Source organism: Phacochoerus africanus, chromosome 4 (assembly GCF_016906955.1).
Source record: "Phacochoerus africanus isolate WHEZ1 chromosome 4, ROS_Pafr_v1, whole genome shotgun sequence".
NCBI lineage: Eukaryota > Metazoa > Chordata > Mammalia > Artiodactyla > Suidae > Phacochoerus > Phacochoerus africanus.
The window spans coordinates 14,266,198-14,281,836 of record NC_062547.1 but is presented as its reverse complement, the minus strand read 5'-3'; the positions used below and the strand labels follow the sequence as shown (position 1 = coordinate 14,281,836).

General features: G+C 37.3%; 1 protein-coding gene across 1 annotated transcript; it reads left to right on the top strand.

Annotated features, from left to right (window-relative positions):
• The first annotated feature begins 425 nt into the window (after nt 1–425).
• On the top strand, nt 426–10,940 carry LOC125124001 (olfactory receptor 5AL1-like). The gene is made up of 2 exons (XM_047774180.1): nt 426–1,330; nt 10,886–10,940. The coding sequence occupies exons 1-2, from the start codon at nt 426–428 to the stop codon at nt 10,938–10,940; spliced, it is 960 nt and encodes a 319-aa protein (XP_047630136.1).
• Nucleotides 10,941–15,639: the final 4,699 nt, after the last annotated feature.

Sequence of the window (15,639 nt, the reverse complement as noted above, 5' to 3'; positions counted from 1 at the left end):
TTGTATATATATAATTATATATTCTATATTTAATATTATATATTATTTTGTATATTATTATACATTTGTTTAAAGTATTCAAATAACTTAAAAATTGTTACATGTGCTCAAATAACTCTCAATATTTTTCTTTTATTAAAAATAGGTATGAGAAAGATTATTCAAATTATGTAAGATTTTAAATTAAATACTATCTATCTTTACAAATCCCCACAGAATTTCACGTTCTGGAATTTCTGCCTGGAACAGATCACTTTGTCCTGAAGCCAGAACTAACGTGACATCTCCTCAGAAAACATTCAACATAAGATCCTGGTGGGTCAGAACCAGCTCCTAACGTCAGCTTGATTATTGCCAAGGAAGACGAAAGCACTCAATACGTGTGCTCTGGAGGATTCTATTGTAAAAACTTTTAAATCTGCACCATGGCAAAAGGCAATTATTCAGCAGTGTCTGAGTTTATCCTCTTGGGACTCACAGACAATCCAGAGCTTCAAGCCGTTTTCTTTGGTGTATTTCTAGTAATCTACGTAGCTAGTGTCACGGGTAATCTTGGTCTGATTGTGCTAATACGTATCAGTCCTCAGCTTCACACACCCATGTATTTTTTTCTCAGCCACCTGGCTTTTGTTGATTTCTCTTTTACTTCATCTGTCACCCCAAACACCTTGGGGAATTTCCTGTGTGAAGTTCAAAGCATAACATTTTATGCATGTGCCGTTCAGGTGTGCTGCTTCATCACATTTGTAGTGTGCGAACAGTATTTGCTCTCAGTCATGGCCTATGATAGGTACGTGGCCATCTGCAACCCTTTACTCTATGTCATTCTCATGCCTAAAAATCTCTGCAATCGAATAGTTGCTAGCACATATGTTTATGGATGCATCGTGGGTCTGGTACAGACAGTGGCAACATTCCACTTATCTTTTTGTGGCTCCAACAGGATCAACCACTTCTACTGTGATGATGTTCCCTTGGTTGCTCTGGCCTGCTCGGACACTCAAGTCAAAGAGCTGCTGCTGTTAACCATCGCTGGGTTCAATACCCTTTGCTCTCTACTGATTGTCATCATTTCCTACGGCTTCATCCTCTTTGCCATCCTGAGGATCCGTTCGGCTGAAGGAAGACAGAAAGCCTTTTCCACCTGTGCTTCCCACTTGACCTCCATCACCATGTTCTATGGGACAGTCATTTTTATGTATCTCCTGCCCAAGTCAAGCCATTCTCTGAACACGGATAAATTTGCTTCCGTGTTTTATGTGGTAGTAATTCCTATGTTAAACCCGTTGATCTATAGCTTGAGAAATCAGGAGGTAAAAAATGCACTGAAAAGAATGATAGAAAAATTTGGCGTGGCTATCAAATAACTGACAAATCGTCAGACAGGGAGGGGTCCAAGGCCTTGGAGTTTTGTCTTATCGACAGTTACAAGGTGGATGAGTGGTGGAGCCAAACTCCTCACTTAACAGTGCTCAGATGCACTCATGGTTTGTGCATTTTAAGTTGTTAAATTGTGGGAGGAGAGAGATACAGACAGAGAGAGAGAGAAACACAGGGAGAGAGAGAGATGCAGAAAGAGACAGAGAAATCTTAATCCTGTTTGACCAGATATCTTCTTTATAATTAAAGGAACAGAGTATTGGGTAGAGTGGTTTTATCTGAATTTTGTGTTTTATGAGTCATAGTGAAATAGGTCAACATTTGGTATCTTGCATTTTTAGCTTGCTACACTGATCTCTGGAAAACTCATCAAAGCTTCAGAGCAAGGATTTTTTTTTTTCCTTTTTTATCTTTCTTTTTTAAAATTTGGTTGTGCTGCACCAGTGGTATATGGAAGTCCCCAGGCTAGGGGTTGAATCAGAGCTACAGCTGCTGGCCTGTGCCACAGCCAAAGCAATGCCAGATTCAAGCTGCTTCTCGCCTATACCACAGCTCACAGCAACCCCGGATCCACTGAGAGAGGCCAGGGATGGAACACATGACCTCAAGGATACTAGTCAGGTGTGTCGTTAGCCACTGAACCACGATGGGAACTCCTGTTTTACTTTTCAGTGTCTTGGTCTCCTCATCTGCAGAAGGCAGTGGTGGTTCCTTTCTCTTGGACTGATTCTGAGGATTAAACATGAGTAGAAATATAAAAGCATTGTACAGTTCCTAGCACATAGCAGGCACTTCCTAAGTGTTGATTATTATTCTTATTGACGTTAATTATTCATCATGTTTGTTATTATATCAATGATCTCTTTTATATGGTTTCACGCAATGGGTTAATAGCCTTTTTAGAGACTGTTGGCAATATGACAGGCATTACCTTAAAATAAATAAAATAAAAATATAAAAGCTAAAGAATTACTTTCTTCAAAGCAATTTAATTATTTTAAATTTCTTTTTGTGGATTTTCCATTGTAGTGCAGTGGAAATGAATCTGACTAGTATCCATGAGGATGTGGGTTCAATCCCTGCCCTTGCTCCATGGTTTAAAGAATCCAGTGTTGCCAAGAGCTGTGGTGTAGGTCACAGATACAGCTTGGATCTCTCGTTGATGTGGCTCTGGTGTAGGTCGGCAACTTTAATTCTGATTCAATCCCTAGCGTGGGAATTTCCATATACAGCTATTAGGGTCCTAATAAACAAACAAAAAAAATATATATTTTTTTTGCATGTGTTCATGAACATATTTTAAACTGAATTCTTTTGGTTCCTTCATTATACATGCATTATTAAAGCAAATTCTTGAAAAAAGAATCAAGCTACTTTTATTACATTTAGTCAAGACTATATTATTAAAATATGAATTATTTTTAGTCTAAAGTTTTCAAAGTAAAAATAGATTTAGCATCTGTTGAAGGCTTTTCCCTGTGTCAGGTGCTGGGTGAAAAGCTCTAAATGGACAGTCTCAGTTAATTTTTAGAACACTCTACTGAGATGAGTACTTGAAAAATAAAGAAGTTCAAAACTGTTCATGTAATTCATTAATGAACATGTAGCTACTAACTAGAGAAAAAAAAACAAGATTTGATTTTAATTTTGTTAAAAGCTTAATTTTTTAAAATTTTCTTGGAGTATAGTTGACTTACAATGTTTTGTTAGTTTCAGATATACAGCAAAATGAATCAGTTATACATATATGTATACATCCTTTTCTCTTCAGATTATTTTCCCATATAGGTTATTACACAATATTGAGTAGATTTCCCTGAGGAAAGCTTAGTTTTTTAGTGGCTATCTTAAATTTCCAACAATAGTTAGACAACAATATAATTTTTAAAAATATGAATTTGATTCACAAAAACGTCATCCAGGAGTTCCCGCTGTGGCTCAGCAGGTTAAGAATCTAACTAGTATCCATGAGTATTCAGGTTCGATCCCTCGCCTTGTTCAGTGGGTTGAGGATCCAGCATTGCCACAAGCGGCAGCATAGATGGCAGATACGGATCTGGCATTGCTATGGCTACATCTCCAATTCAATCCCTAGCCTGGGAACTTCCCTATGCTCCAAGTGCAGCCCCCCCCCCGCCAAAAGTCATCCAAAAACTAGATTTAAATGAATTCTTTTAATTAAAAATTAATTTGGAAGCTATGTGACCCTGAATCTGGCACAACAAATGCATTCCTTCCTGTTGCTCATATGCTCTGGAAAATAAAGGAAAGGTCACCACGTTTGGGGCAGAGGCCCTTCTGCCTTGATCATCTCTTCACCTACCACGGATCTTAATTTCAAGTGTTTTTGAGAATCTTCCCCCAAAGCCAGATTCTTAACCGTTTCTATAAAGCCTAACCATATTTCATTCACTTCCACTTTGACGTCACTGGGTCACATATAAATTCCTTCCTTTACAACCTAAGGAAAGTTCCTTAACTCTGAGACACAATTTTCTCATGTAAGTGGAGACATTTAGGAGAAATGATCCTTAATGGTCCTCAACCTGTTTTATTACTTATGCAATAAAATACCGATGTCCTATGCTTAATTGCGTATAGACCAAGTTAAGTGCCAGGAAGAAAGTCTGAGGGAAAATAAATATAAAATCACTAGTGGTCCTTCTTCATAGATTACACTCTAATATTCCTTTGACGAGGTAAAAATATATAAGAAACATGGGCTCCCAATGTAAATAAGAAATATACTTGAGGGACCATGAGGGACTTATAAGTAAGCAACAAACAAGGGACTTCTAAGTAAGCAACAAACAAGTGTACATTAAATTCATCAGAATACACACAGGCTAGACATATCCTTGAAAAGCTGTGCTTCAAAAACAACTGATTTTTAAATTAAACTAAAAGATATTTTCAATACACTTGAACTACACACTTTTAAAAACTATCCTCTTTTCAAGGTAAAAAGGGTTAAAGACCACTTTATTTATTTTGTAAATCCTGATTTTTCGCATGTTAAACCTGAATGTGTGTAATTTATTTCTTAGAGTTGGTAAAAAGATTAGATGAGATTAGTGCTTCAAAGAACATAGGGTTGCATGTGTCTTTTTCAGTGAAAATTTTGTCCAGATATATGCCCAAGAGTGGGATTGCTGGGTCTTATGGCATTTCTATATTTAGTTTTCTGAAGTAACTGCATACTGTTTTCAGTATGTTCTTCACTAATTATGTTCTTCACTAATCTTGAACACTGCCAAAGGCAGATTATTTTCTACCTTTTTTTTTTTTAAATCAGCCTATTGATTCTACATCCAATACAAAAACATCATGCAGACCTCAAAAGGAGGGGTTGAAAATACAAATCTTTTATTAAAATATACCTGGAAGCAAAATGAAGAATGTTTATTTTTTTGAGTTATAATTAACATGCAACATAATATATTATGTTTTTGATGTCATATTTTACAGTTTGTATTTTGCATATCCCTTAGGTACATATTGTACTTATAGCTGATTGCACTACTTTTAACCTTCATACTAGCTTTTAAAGTGGCTGATCTTCTGCCTTTTCTATATGTTTGCCTTTACCAGTGAGATTTTTCCTTTCTTGTATTTCCTTATTTCTAGTTGTATCATTTTATTTTCCTCTTAAAGAAGACTCTTTAAGAGTCCTATAAGGCTAGTTTAGGGGTGAAGCATTATCTTTACCTCAATTCTGAATGATAACCTTGCTGGATAAAATAATTCTAGGTTTTAAGTTTCTTTCTTTCTCTTTGGTTCCTTTTAGCATTTTAAATATATTCTACCACTCCCTTCTGGAAGTCTAAAGTTTCTGCTGAAAAACCCCATAGTATTATGGGGTTTCTCTTCCATACATTTAGTTGTTTTTTTCTTGCTGCCTTTAAAATAACTTTTGTCATTTTACCTACCCAACTTTGTAGAGACCCATCTTGTTTGGTATTCTCTGTGCTTTTGGTACCGAAGTGTCCGTTTTACATTCCAGGATACAGCAATTTTCTGTGATTATTTTCTCAAATAAATCATCCATCCTTTTCTCTCCTCCTCTCTCTCTCTCTCCTCCTTCATGGATCCCTTTAACATGAATATTAGCATGCTTTAAATTGTCCAGTGGGCCCTTAAATTATCCTTATTTTTATAATTTTTTCTTCTTTTTGCTGTTCTGACTGGGTGAGTTTCACTACAAATAGTTCTTCTATAGAATTTAATCTGTTCTTCATTCCCTCTCATTTATTTTATTTTTTTAATTTCAGCTATTGTATTCCTTAGTCCATTTTCTAAGTCTCTATTGGAGTTCTCCCTGGGTTCCTCCATTATTTTTCCAAGTCTGATGAGCTTCTTATGATAATTTTCTTGAATCTTTATTAGGTAAATACATAATCTAAAAACTCTTCCATTAGAGTTTTTCTGGGGTTTTTATTTTGTTCTTTCATTTGGAATGTAGTCTTTGTCTCCTCATTGTGTTTGATTTCTGATTTCTGTTTCTATGAATGAGGCAAAACAGCTCCTTCTCCTGGTTTTGAAGGAGTGGCCTTGCATAGAAGTGTCTTCTGTGTAGGTTTGCAAGTGGGGTCTTTGGCAGCTTGGAGCTGAAGTGGATGCAGGCCCCAGGCTGTTCCTAGGGAGTGCTGCTCCCAAGCCACCTAAGAATGTTGATTTTGATATTTTGACTGAGGGACTGATTGAGTTGAACCCAGCCACCTAGAGCAACTGCTGGAGTAGTTTAAAAGACTGTACAGAAGTGTTTGAATCTATACCAGGATGAAACTGAATAATGTGTCCATTAATTAAACTTGAATTTCTTAGTTCATGTCCCTGAGAAAAGTTGGGCATACCTTAAGAAATGATTGCTAACAGTAAGGAATTAAAATTGTGTAAAGATGTACAAACTTCAATTAGTGCCTAAGCATTGCTGTTGTAAATAATTTTATGAAGGAAAAAGATAAAGGGAAACTCCAGAAGAGCAGTATCCCTCAGGTGAGGCATTAAGATTCTATAGATATGAATTTCTTCATCTATGAAAAGAGAGACTACCTATGATGCTTCTACGTGTCTTATATGTGATACGTGAGAATATGTGTATCTGTCCATAGAAATAGACACTCTCAAGAAACAATGCGATGGTGAATAGAACCATGATGTTTCTCCATCGAACCTGCTTTAAAAATTTGAGATTCCTGGGAGTTCCCATCATGGCACAGCAGAAACGAATCTGACTAGGAACCATGAGGTTGCAGGTTTGATCCCTGGCCTCGCTCAGTGGGTTAAGGATCCGGTGTTGCCATGAGATGTGGTGTAGGTTGCAGACGTGGCTCAGATCTGGCATTCCTGTGGGTCTGGCATAGGCTGGCAACAGCAGCTCCAATTAGACCCCTAGTCTGGGAACCTCCATATGCTGCCGGCATGGCCCTAAAAAGACAAAAAGACCAAAAACAAAATTTGAGATTCCATTCAATTCACAAGTCTCTAAAAACACCTCATGGCACCATATGTGAGTTATTTACAAAGTAAGTGCAGAAGAAGACATAATCCCTTTGAATTGCAAACCTCAAACTCTTTTTTACATGATGACTATAACTATCATAATCTCCTTTCAAAGTGGTAAGATAATCAGATAATACTAAATAACTAATTTAATTTCTTTTTCTGAAATGTCAAAATAATAAAACTACATAAAATGACTAATTTTTGTTTATTTATTTTTATTTTTTGTCTTTTTAAGGCAGCATCTGTGGCATATGGAGTTTCCCAGGCTAGAGTCAAATTGGAGCTGTATCCATGGGCTTACACAATAGCCACAGCAATGCCAGATCCAAGCCATGTCCGTGACCTACACCACAGCTCACAGCAACACTGGATCTTTAACCCACTGAGCAAGGCCAGGGATCGAACCTGCATCCTTATAGATGCTAGTCAGATTTGTTTCTGCTGAGCCATGATGGGAACTCCCTAAAATCACTAATTTTTAAATTTCATGTCATGATCCTATAAGAGTGAACAAATATGCAAATACATTGAAATTGCCATTTAAAAACACAATTTTTTTTCTTTCTTTTTTTGCTTTTTAGGGCCGCACCCACGGCATACAGATGTTCCCAGGCTAGGGGTCAAATTGGAGCTACAGCTGCTGGCCCACGCCACAGCTCACGGCAACACCAGATCTTTAACCCACTGCGTGAGGCCAGGGATCAAACCCGCATCCTCATGGATACTAGTTGGGTTCATTACCACTGAGCCACAACAGAAATTACTAGATTTTTCTCTTTGCTAGTTTGCTAGCTTAGACAATTTATAAATAATCGAGTCTGAGAAGTGAATCCTCATACATATATTAATTTTATTGGAGTAAGCAGCACTACTTGATTAAGTGGTAGCAGAAACCTAACCAAGCTTTGTCCTTCTTACTTAAAGACAGAAACTTCTGAGAGATCAATGAATTAATGTTTAATTACATGTAGCAAATATTTATGTAACAAACACTCACATAGCACTTATCACAGGATACTCTTTGAAGCATTCCATAAATAAACCTGTTTAGTCTTTAAAACCAACCAATAAGTTGGGTCCTATTATTTTCCAAAAGTGGAAAGAGAATCACACTGAGTTCAGGTTAATTGCCGAAGGTTAATTGTATGTCAATTGCACAGCTAACAAAGGAAGAGGCTAGAATGGAATTCAGGAAGCCTGGGCTCCAGAGTCCTGAGCTCCAATAAAAACACACTGCTGCCTTTGCTTGAGATACATGTATGTGCATTTGAGAGGATATTTGTGCTTGAATTTGAACCTAATTCTAGCCATCTCTAAAGGTGAAAGTGGCCTATCCAGGACTCTTTGAATCAAACTGACTTTCTAGAATTGGCCTGTGTCTCTGTAGAAGTATCAAGGTCTGTTGTAGTAACAAGTCATGTTTTCAGTTGCTTGATAAAACATTAAAAGAAATGTCAGAAAAAGAAAACTTGATTTTTTTCTCTTATATTTTATACAGAATTTATTATTATTTTCTTAATTTTAATATCTTTAAAATTTCACAGCCTTTTTCTAAGGCTTTCTTGGAGGCACCTTTCACCTCTCTGTTCCTTAGACTGTAGATCAGGGGGTTCAGCATGGGGATCACCACTGTGTAAAACACAGATGCCATCTTGTCTGTGTCCAGGGAGTGGTTTGATTTAGGCTGTAGATACATAAAGATGAGGGTGCCGTAGAAGATAGAAACAGCCACCATGTGGGAGCCACAGGTAGAAATGGCCTTGCGTCGCCCCTGGGTGGAGCGGATCCTTAGGATGGCGGCGATGATGAAGATGTAGGAGGTGAGGACAATGGAAGAGGAGCAGATCATGTCAAAACCAGCAAAAGCAAAGATCAGGAGTTCCTTCATGTGTGTGTCTGAGCATGCCAGAGCCAAGAGAGGGAGGTCATCGCAGTAGAAATGGTTAATAACATTGGGGCCACAGTAAGTTAGACGAAAGGTGATAATGGTGTGGAGTAGGGCAACCAGAAAGCTGTACACGTATGGAACTGCTACTAGTTGAAAACAGACTCTTTTGGACATCCGTGTGGAATAACGCAGGGGACTGCAAATGGCTACGTAGCGGTCATAGGCCATGGACACTAAAAGGAAACACTCCGTGATCATAAAGGTGAGAAAACAGCCCAGTTGGGTTGCACAAGCATGGAAAGGAATCGCGTTGTGTTCCACAACAAAGTTCACCATCATCTTTGGTGTGATGGCAGAAGAGTAGCAAAGGTCAACAAAGGCCAAGTGACTGAGGAAATAGTACATAGGTGTGTGGAGGCGAGTGTCAATTCTGATTAAGGTAATCAATCCAAGGTTGCCCAACACTGTGACCAGATAGATGACCATAAATACCACAAAGCACGGGGCCTGAAGCTCTGGCCGGTCTGTAATTCCCTTGAGAATGAATTCAGTGACATAAGTATTATTGCCAGCCATGTATTCTGATGGATTTTGCAAATTCTGCTGTATGTTGAAGAATAAACATGATGCTTTTCATGCCCCTGCCAGGGTTGGGGGAATATGCTTAACTGGTATCTTCTAGTCTTGAATCATGTCATCCTGTGGGCAAAAAGTATGTCTTACTCTCCAATAACATGCCATTCTTGCCCCAGGAAAAGGAGTCCTTCACTCTCAAGAGTACTCTTCGTAAGTATTAATTTGCTTGGTGATTTTAGAAAATATAGGAAGATGCTGGTTAAAAATAAACATTATCTGAAAGAAAGCACTTGAGACAACTAACGGTAACATTTCAGTGTTTTTGGTGCCACTAAATCTGACAGCACAAAGTACATAAATCATAAATGAAACTACCCTTATATTCTGACTGTTTTTCAATTTTGTGCATGTTCCCACAGCTTTAAAAATACCAAAATGATCTAGCAAGACTTACTCCCTTTCCTGCATTCCCTCCCTTACTTGTATAAAATAAATATTTGACGCTATAGACATTAAAAGAAAATTAGTAAGAACTAGAGGAAAACAGACAATTTTATTCTCATAAAGCTCTAAACAGACAGAAGGTCCCCTTGTGGCTCAGTGGGTTAAGAACCAACATAGTCTCCATGAGGATGTGGGCTCCCTGGCCTCACTCAGTGGGTTAAGGATTCAGTGTTGCCACACACTGCAGCATCGGTCACAGATGCACTCAAGTCCAATGTTGCTCTGGCTATGGTGTAGGCCGGCAGCTGTAGCTCCAATTCATTCCCTAGCCTGGGAACTTCCATATGCCTCGGGTATGGCCATAAAGGAAAAAAATAATAAAGAATTAAAGAGACATAATTGTTTTCTGACTCAAAATTTACAAGTTCATTTCTCAAATGGTTAACATTAAGTAGTTTATTAGATAACTTATTTTAAATTACATGTAGATGAAGATCTTTCCTCATAAATATGTGTCAGTATATATCTACAGGTTAAAATACATAGATAGGTTGATGCATGCTTCAGAATAATTGCGATTATTTGTACTTCTGCAAGCTCTGAAAAAGGGGAGTGATCTCGTCAAGCCCAATGTTATCCTACTCAATTTTATTTGGGCTCCTTGCTTAATTTTCCACAAAGTAGAACCATAAACGATCAACAAAGAAAGGAGCCTTGAGAGATTATCATATCTAATTCCTTCATATTTCAAATTTTATTTAGAACTATTATTATTATTGATCTGCTGCATTTGAAGGCTGTCCTTATCAGATAATCCACTTAGTGCAACACATAAATTAATTTGTGATACTCTCTTGCTAAGGTTATGACTGAAGTTCTATTACATCATCTCTAATTAACAATTGAAAAAAACCCAGGCTTACGTCTACCATCCTGCAGAATAGATTGTATAGTGTGAGTGTGATCAGGTTTGTTTGACTGAAAAGCCCATATTCCTAACCATTAAGCCATGCTGCCCAATGTGCAGCAATGCTGGCAGATACATTCATTCTCTATAGGGTGAAGGAAAATGCATAAATATTAACAAAACTTGAAAGCCTTGGAAAAAGCTTACAAAACTTTAAAGATATTAAAATTAAGAAAATAATAAAGAATTTATTATTATTATTTTCAGGTGTACATCAAAGTGAATTAGCTATTATATATATATGTATATACATATCCACTCTTTTTCAGATTATTTTTGCATCTAGGTTATTACAGAGTATTGAGCAGAGTTCCCTGTGCTATACAATAGGTCCTTGTTAGTTATCTCTTCTGTATATAGAATTATGTACATGTCAGTCTCAAACTCCCGATTTATCCCTTCTCCCCATGTTTCCCCCTTGGCTATAAGTTTGGCTTTGAAATCTGTGAATCTGTTTCTGTTCTGTGAATAAATTCATTTGTATCTTTTTTTTGTTTGTTTTATTTCACAAGTGATATCATGTGATATTTGTCTCTCTCTGCCTGATTTCATTTGGTAGGAGAATCTCTAGGTCCACCCATGTTGCTGCAAATGGGATCAATATTGTCAAGATGACTATACAACCCAAGGCAATTGCAGGGTCAGTGTAATCCCTATCAAATTACCAATGACATTTTCCAGAGAACTAGAATAAAAATTTTTTAAATTTGTATGGAAACACAAAAATACCTGAATAGCCAAAGCAAACTTGAGAAAGAAGAACAGAGCTGGTTGCCTGACTTCAGATTATACTACAAAGCTACAGTCATCAAAGCAGCATGTTGCTGGCACAAAAACAGAAATGCAGATCAATGGAAGAGGACAGAAAGCCTAGAAATAATCTACACATCTACAGTCAACAAATCTATGACAAAGGAAGCAAGAATATACAATAGAGAAAAGACTGTCCCTTCAATAAGTGGTGCTGGGAAGACTAGACAGCTGCATGAACAAGGATGAAATTAAAATATTCTCTAATTCCAAATACAAAAATAAACTCAAAATGGATTATAGACTTAAATGTGAGGCATTAGTATTTTTAAACTCCCCAGTTGGTTCCAAAGTATAGCCATGTTTGAGAATCACTAGTCTAAAGAACAAATTCAGTGGTTAGAATGGACAGTGGATCTTACCCATATTTCAAACTTACTTTTTCTTTTTTGGTTTTGTTTGTCTAACCTACGGCTGTATTGGTTTGGCATAACTCTGTCATGCCAATCAAATTCAAATTGAAGTGTGCTTATTTCTTTTCATATGAAGAGATTCACCAAGGGTTACAAGGACGAGATCAGTTTTACTAAGATTAGTTTTCAGTTCCTCCATTTCCATATCTGTTTCTTTCTGAAAATTATTTACCTGAGAAAGCACCTGCATTTTCAGTCTTTTTTTGTCTTCCTTTTCAAAATCTACCCTACTCCTGTTTTACAAATGAAAATATTTCTCACTCACCTGAAATCTTGCATAATATCTTGCTCCAAAATATAAAAAATACTTAGAATTCTAAAAAACTTAGGCATTTAGTTAATTCCTTTCAGGAAGACCCTCCCATCTCATTAATAAAACAGATTTCAAACAAAAATGAATGTTTAATTATTATCATCTAATTGAAAATATGCAGGCTATTTTAATCACTTTATACTAAGAATAATTATAATCATAATGCAAACAGAAATACTTTACTGCTATAGTATATAGTAACTTATAGTTACACGAATAAACCTGTTTGTGTTTGTGTTTGAATTTTAGAGAAGTAAAGTAAGAAGTAAAGTAAAATAATCAAAGAAACAGTCTCAGTTGTAAAAGTGTTACTTTTACACAGAAGTGCTTTGCACAAAAAGTGTTTAATCATAGAAAAGGGAAAAATATGGTTATTAGGGAGTTCCTGCTGCAGCCTGGTGGGTTAAGAATCTGACAGCAGCAGCTGGGTCACTGCAGAGGCACAAGTTCAATCCCTAGCCTGGTGCAATGTTGCTGCAGCTGAGGTGTAGAGCACATCCGTGGCTTGGATTCAATCCCAGGCTCAGGAACTCCCATATGCCACAAGTGTGGCCATTAAAAAAAAAAAAAAAAAAAGGTCTCTGGGAAACCTCCTCTCTCCTATTTTCTGCCGTTAATCAAGATTTTTCCTGATTTGCTCACTACCTACCTTGCTCATGTCCTGCCCCATGCTTTATTAGAGTCCACAATGGCTTTTCCAAGCCAGTCAGCTGGATGGAGCTTGATTTCTTTACCAGAGCTTACAAATCAGCTGGCAGAGGCATGTGTACCACCAGTGCACTACAGATATGCAGACGTGGTGACTTCCTCAGCCATCAGATGCTCCTTCTGCATATCCCAAAACACATACAAATAACATGACACAGCATGAAAAAAAGATTAAGAAGCACTGATCTGAGTCTGAGTGGAAAGCCCAGTTTGAGGCCAAATATTTATTTTGAAAAGCAGTAGTGAAGAAATGACATACCAATAGATTTCTATGTCACTTCAGGATGCAAAAAATCACAGAGAATATCTATCCATTCTTTATTTAAGGGGGAAATTTTTACATTATGTTTGGTGTTCTCAAAGACCAAAACGGAGTTTTAAAAACATTGTTACCAATACTTAAGCATAAAGCCATTCTTGGTGACCCACCCTCATAAGAGAATTTTAGATAAGAAATCTTACCTGCTCTCATATTTCTAATCCATCAGTTGTATAGGAACAGTTCTCTTTTGTGGGTACCACTGCAGGAGGGGGTGTATTTCTAGAGGGTTACCTGGTTAACTCAATATGAGGTCACTTAAAGAGTGTGTGTGTGTGGGGGGGTATGTATGTGTAAGGAAGAGAGAGTTAAGGTTAATGAAGTATTTTAAGTACAAACGGATATCCTTTAGAAAGTACTGAAAAGCAGATGTTATGAAAGTAAGGAATGCAGTTAGAATGTTACAATTTTTATCTCTGAAAGCAGACTGGTTCCATTTAATACCACTACTCGCCAAGGAGAGAGGTTTCCAAGTTGTGGCTGGAGGGTTGGCGATTCACTCCATCAGCAACTTCCACATGACTCACCTGCTTACCCATGATCCTGGCTCCCACCGAGCTCATGGTGAACTGGTTTGGGTGATTTATTACTTCCTAGATCCTTTTGAGTCTAAACTTGAACCTCTAGAGAAATCTGAAAACTGTAATACTCCCTTCCCTGTTTCTCTCAAAGTACAATGAGCTGGACAAATTATATTGGTGATTAAAAAAATTTAATTATCTGTATCCTTAAAATAACTATACTTCAAATATACCCATCAGACAATTTCCATGAAGCAAAAATAGGTTCTATTACAGACAAGCACATAAAAAGACCATAAACCTTAATCCGGGAGTTCCCATCGTGGCTCAGCAGAACTGAATCTGACTAGCACGTTTGAATCTGAGGATGTGGGTTTGATCCCTGAACTTGTTCAGTGGGTTAAGGATGCAGTGTTGCCACGATCCCGTGTTTCTGTGGCTGTGGCGTAGGCCAGCGGCTAGAGATCTGATTCGACCCCTAGCCTGGGAACCTCCATATGCTGCGGGTATGGCCCTAAAAATAAATAAATAATTAAAAATAAATAAATAGAAAATAAACCTTAACTCATTTAAATAAGAACTCAAGTTTTATGAAAGGGTAAGGCCAGCATTTAAATTCTGAGTCACTTACTTATGAAACCTTGGGCAACAGCCACTTTCTTTCCCTTGGGCAAAGTCCACACTCTTTTTAAGCCTCCATTATAAAATCAAGCAAAAAGGGTATACTTTTTTTATGTGTTGGAGAATATTGAATGAATTAATGTATGTGAAGGACTGAGTCAATTCTAGGATAAGTAGTCTTCAAAAGGTGGTTCGCTTTAAAAAGTAAAAAAAAAAAATGAGAACCATAAGTAAAACCAAGATACTCCAAGAACCTACCTGAAAAACAAACTACTTCTACAAAAATGTCAGACTCTAACTTGGTAAATCTACACAATAAGGGAAATGGGTCATTATTAATGGTGAAATCCAGGGTTTTTTTCACAAATTTCAAAACAGAAAATCATTTTCAAATCAATTTCAAAATGTGTTTGTGTAAAACACTCCTCACCGCAGTAGCCAAAATTCTTGAAAACGTTGTCTACCACTTCCAATTTCTCCTAGTCTTTAATTCCTTCTATTCAGTTTTCCCCCACACCACTGAAGCCTATCCTTTCTAGCTTATTTCACAGACAAATACAATAAACATTTGTCAAGCCTTTTTGAATTTCCTCTGAAATTTAAAAATGATGTATGTTATCTCACGTCTTGCCCTTTATGATACCACAATGTCCTTGTTTTGTTTCTGTTTTTAACTGTAGTAAAAATATCTAACATAAGATCTACCCTTTTAAAATTATAAGTGCACAATAAACTATTAACTATAGCCAAAGTATGGTATAACAGATCCCTGGAGCTATTCATCTTGCACTAGTTTTATGTCAGATTAACCTTATGTTTCCTCCTCCCACAAAACTTGTGTATTATCTCTCCTTTCTTTTTTTTTTTTTTTGTCTTTTTGCCATTTCTTGGGCTGCTGCTGCGACATATGGAGGTTCCCAGGCTAGGGGTCAAATCGGAGCTATAGCCGCTGGCCCACACCAGAGCCACAGCAATGCCAGATCCGAGCCGCATCTGCAACCTACACCACAGATCACGGCAACACCAGATTGTTAACCCACTGAGCTAGGCCAGGCATCAAACCCGCAACCTCATGGTTGCTATTCGGATTCGTTAACCACTGCGCCACAACGGGAACTCCTATCTCCTTTCTTAAATGATGTTCCCACCTCCCATCTCTCTTGTCAACCCTTAC

Bases quoted from the DNA above. Each gene is read 5' to 3' on its own strand.
- LOC125124001 (XM_047774180.1), top strand. From the start codon at position 426: ATGGCAAAAGGCAATTATTCAGCAGTGTCTGAGTTTATCCTCTTGGGA. The intron at 1,331-10,885 runs AAGAATGATAGA...TTAACAAAACTT, and splicing joins GAGGTAAAAAATGCACTGAA to GAAAGCCTTGGAAAAAGCTT.